The sequence below is a fragment of the Scomber japonicus genome, chromosome 6, assembly GCF_027409825.1.
Source record: "Scomber japonicus isolate fScoJap1 chromosome 6, fScoJap1.pri, whole genome shotgun sequence".
Lineage (NCBI taxonomy): Eukaryota > Metazoa > Chordata > Actinopteri > Scombriformes > Scombridae > Scomber > Scomber japonicus.
The window spans coordinates 36,972,700-36,977,517 of record NC_070583.1 but is presented as its reverse complement, the minus strand read 5'-3'; the positions used below and the strand labels follow the sequence as shown (position 1 = coordinate 36,977,517).

Below are 4,818 nucleotides of genomic sequence, written 5' to 3'. Positions count from 1 at the left end.
TATAGACACGTCCCGTCCTCCTCTTTATAGAACAGGGAGGTCAAACATGAGGCCCGAGGGCCAGAACAGGGCCGCAGAGGTGTCCAATCTGGTCCACTTTCCTTTCTTCCTTCTATCTTTACTTCTTTCTTTCCGTCGTTCCTTCTTCTCTTATTTTCCTTTCTACCATCCTTCCTTCCTTTCCTTCCTTCCTTCTATCTTTCCTTCCTTCCTTTTATCTTTCCTTCATTCTTTCATTGTTTCTTTCTTTCCTTCCTTCCTTCCTCCCTTTCTTCTATCTTTCCTTCCTTCTTTCCTTCCTCCCTTTCTTCTATCTTTCCTTCCTTCTTGTCTTTTCCTTCCTTCCTTCCTTCTATCTTTCCTTCCTTCTTTCCATCCATCCTTCCTTCCTTCTTTCCTTCTTCCCTTTCTTCTATCTTTCCTTCCTTCTTTCCTCCCTTCCTTCCTTCCTTCCTTCTTGTCTTCTTTTCCTTCCATCTATCTTTCCTTCCTTCCTTCCTTCCTTCTTTCCTTCCTTCCTTCTTGTCTTATTTTCCTTCCTTCCTTCCTTCCTTCCTTCCTCAGACTGCTGAAGCTGAATAAAAGCTGATCATCTCCTCTACTTTGTGTTCCAGCACATAGACCGGCCCCAGCCCAGCTCCCAGGCGAAGGCGGGGGGGCAGCTGACGGAGAAGCTGCTGCGAGTCGACCAGCTGGCGAGGATGGAGAATGACGTCATGGAGCCGAAGAGGAAGAGGAGTTTCCCCGGCAACAGCGTGCCGATGGACCGCCTGTCAATCAGCTCCATGGAAACCAAGCTGGGATCCAACAAGCAGAGGTCCAAATAATAAATATACTGTTATATTATTAACTAGGGCTGTCAAACGATTAATTTTTTAATCGAGATTAATCGCAGAGTTTCCATAGTTAATCGCGATTAATGGCGTTTTGAATTGCATGATTAAAATCCTGTTATTTTCCATTTGAAGGCAGTTTTAAGCCCATAATGTAAAGCATTTCTTACCAGAGTGTCTTAACTGGGAATCAATCACGGCTCTGCTGCGACTCCCACACTCCAAAATGGTCCTTTGGTGGAGCTGAGGCTGGCTTGGCTGCACCTGGGTGTTTAGCGTGGAGGTGCTAACTCAATCTCCACGTACTCCGGTGGTAGTTAAACTCCGTTTGACACAGGTTGCATTTTACTTTTGACTTGTCAACTGAAGCGTCTGGAAGTGTTTTAAAGTTAAACAAGCCGTTCAAAAGTCCAGTAGCTCTCTTACTTTCCATCAGCGCGGTAGGTTTACTGCAGGAGGCCACTTCAAAGCATAGCGCTACAGCTAGAGGAGCCGTCTACGGGGGAGTAGAAGGGACAAAAAGGCTTGCAACAAAAAAATGAATTCACTTTACATGGTATTTAAATACATTTTCAGCTCAACATTAAAATATAGTTTCATTTCCAGAGTTTGAGGTAGATTTAGTAATTTTTTGCTTATTGTCTCTTATTTCCATTTTAGGGGTTAGGGTTATTGTAGATCCTAAATCTTTTTTATTATGACACTGATCGATCGATTAACTTCTCTTCTTCTTTTTTTATCTTAAACAGCAAACAAGTGGAAACCTCCCGACGGCGGATCAACCCTCCTCCCATCGACAGAGTGGGAATGAGCCGTCTACCAAACAGCAGAGGATAGACACCCCCCCCCTCCTCCCCCTCCCCCTCTCAGCCTGCCCCCCCCCCTCTCTACAGCGCCCCCCCTCTGCACAGGTACAGCACTGCACGTCACCTACAAACTGTGAAATGTTCTTTTAAACACTTTAAACGCCCTAATGATGATGATGATGTTTGTTTTTCTCCTGCAGAGGAAACGATGCATGAACCGCAGCCAATCACCTGCTGAGCCACGCCCACCACCTGCCAACCAATCACTGCCCCCCCCCTGCACACACACACACACACACACACACACACACACACACACAGCACACACACACGGTGCATTCAGGTGCTGCTGGTCAACTCATCATCAGTCTCAATAATCACAGTTAGATGATTTCATTCTGCAGTTTCTTCCTCCTTTCCTTCCTTCCTTTCCTCCTTTCCTTCCTTACTCCTTTCCTTACTTCCTTCCCTCCCTACTCCTTTCCTGCCTTCCTCCCTTCTCTCCTTACTTCCTTCCTCTTTTCCTCATTAATCCCTCCCTTCCTTCCTCCATGCCTTCCTTCCATCCTCCTTTACTTCCTCCCTTCCTTCTCTCCTAAATTCCTTCCTCTTTTCATCCTTACTCCTTTCCTTCCTTCCTTTTCTTCCATCCATCCTTCCTTCCTTCTCTCCTTACTTCCTTCCTCTTTTCCTCATTAATCCTTTCCTTCCCTCCTCCTTTCCTTCCTTCCATCCTCCTTTACTTCCTCCCTTCCTTCTCTCCTAAATTCCTTCCTCTTTTCATCCTTACCCCTTTCCATCCTTCCTCCCTTCCTCCTTACTTATTACAGGTTTTTACAGCAGCACCTGAATGCATCACCCCCCACTCTTCTTCCCCCCTGACAGGAGGCGTTCGCTGCCTCGACTCTGAATCCGAACATCTGACCTTTTTAATCTCTGAGATCTCCATGACGACACAGTGTGACATCACAGTTTAAAGGGCGACTTCACCATTTATTCAAACGTGTCTTAAAAACCGAACCAATCATTCCTCCTGTTCACACTGACCTTTATTAAATCCCTCCATCATCATCTTTATATTATATGTGTGACCAGCCCCCCCCCCCCACCCCACCCCACCCCACTTATGCTTCCACTGTAGATTAAGTTGTTAGATGATGTGTTCACTGACTGCAGCTCGGTCTGTTAATCTCACGCTTCTTCACTGCCTCAACTTTTTAATTGTGCATATTAAAAGATTAAAAGAGTAAAAAATGAGTCTGTTTCTTTCTGAATGTCAAAATGTTCTGACTTCCTGTCGTCTGTTTTGACTGTTCCTTCCCTCCTGCCTTCCTTCAACCCTCCCTCCTTATGTCCTTCCTTCCTTCAACCCTCCCTCCTTCTTTCCTTCCTTCCTCCCTCTCTTTCCTGCCGTCCTTCCTTCCTTCCTCCACCCCCCTTTCTTCCTTCCTTCTGTCCTTCCTCCCTCCCTCCTTCCTTCTCCTGTTCCTCATTAATCCTTCCCTTCCTTCCTTCTTTCCTTCCTTCAGTCCTTGCTTCCTGCCTTCCTTCCATCCTCCTTTACTTCCTCCCTTCCTTCTCTCCTAAATCCCACGCCCCTCCCTTCTGCTTCCACTGTAGATTAAGTTGTTAGATGATGTGTTCACTGACTGCAGCTCAGTCTGTTAATCTCACGCTTCTTCACTGCCTCAACTTTTAATTGTGCATATTAAAATATTAAAAGAGTAAAAAATGAGTCTGTTTCTTTCTGGATGTCAAAATGTTCTGATTGTTTTAGACGCTTAGATGTGAGTTTAACTGTATTTTCAGTGTGAATGAAATAAAACTTCCAAACATTTTCAACTCAGCAATCATTAAATCTTCATCCTCCTAAAAAGTTCTTACTAGCAGAGGAACATTTCATTAAGACTGTTGTGGAACAGTGTTGGGTGTAACCAGGTAGGGAGTTCCTGTCCTCTGAAATGAGTCCAACCAGGAAGTAACTTAGAGCTGCATTCTATCAAAAGGCCACCAGGGGGCGACCGTCTCTATACAAGTCAATGGAGAATTCACCAACTTCTCACTTGATTTCTAACCTCAGTAAACGTTTTCAAAATGTGTTTATGGTCTCAATCGCTAGTTTAAAGCCTTCTTCAATGCAGTATGATGTTCATTTGGGACATTTTGGCCTCCCTGATTTTATATGTGACGATAAAGCAGGGTATGCATTAGGGCGTGGCTACGTCCTGATTGACAGGTTGATTGACCAATGTCCTCGAGATCCAGCCCTCGTAACCATAGCAACCTCCCCGCTCCGCTCCATGGCCCCGCCTCATGCCCATATAAGTAGAATCCGTGTTTTTATTTTTCCCAGCATGCACCTGTAATTTTCAAGATGGCGCTGCCTAGATTAGAAACTATTTGGTTCAGAGCAGCAGTCCACAAACCAATGGGTGACGTCATGGATGTTACGTCAGCGGCGCGAAACAGCTGCGCTACGGTTTAGCTCCGTCCTCTGCCCGGCGTCAACTCACACCGGGAGCGTTACAGCAGCGGAGCTCTGGGAGAGAAAGCTGCCTTTTAAAAGGAAGTTGCACTGTTAATACAGTAATTACGGCAGTCCAATCAAATCTGAACGAGTGCCTTTAGTCTACCGTAATTACTGTAGTAGCTAGTCTACCGTAATTACTGTAGTAGCAGCACAACTAAACGGCCCAATTTTGTTAACTTGCTCAATTTTAGTTGTGTTTGATGTCATGTGTCAGTAGCTACGTAGCTAGATGGAGTCTTTATCTGACTGTTTTATTCATGTTGTTGCTGAAATACGATCTGGAGGCTGCACGGGTTGTTTTATTTTGAAAAACGGAAGTTTTATTATGCCGATTCAGTGTCGGACTTCCTGTCTGGTGCAATCTGCTCTGTTGAGCTTGTCGCGAGTTAGAAACGGCTCCGTCAAAAATAGAAATGCTACCTATTGATAGCGCTGCGGCGCGGGAGCCGCTGCTGAGACGTTGCTGACACGCTGCTGAAACGTTCCCGGTGGAGATACTCTCATTGATTATAGTGTTACCGATCAGCTCCGGTGACCGCGGCGCAGCTGTAACGCGCCGCTGCCGGACTCAGTGGAAATTGGGCTTGAGACTAAATATCCTAAAAAAAAAAAAAAAAGACTTAAAATGAGACGAGACGAGACGTTTGTG

At 45.5% G+C, this 4,818-nt stretch overlaps 1 protein-coding gene across 1 annotated transcript in view; it reads left to right on the top strand.

The window, feature by feature from the left end:
- ostn (osteocrin) overlaps positions 1-1,670 on the top strand; it is a 2,569-nt gene extending 899 nt beyond the window's left edge. Inside the window, exons 2-3 of the mRNA XM_053320315.1 lie at positions 615-817; positions 1,583-1,670. Of these exons, the coding sequence (XP_053176290.1) occupies positions 615-817; positions 1,583-1,670 (291 nt within the window). The remainder of the gene's footprint in view (positions 1-614; positions 818-1,582) is intronic.
- Positions 1,671-4,818: the final 3,148 nt, after the last annotated feature.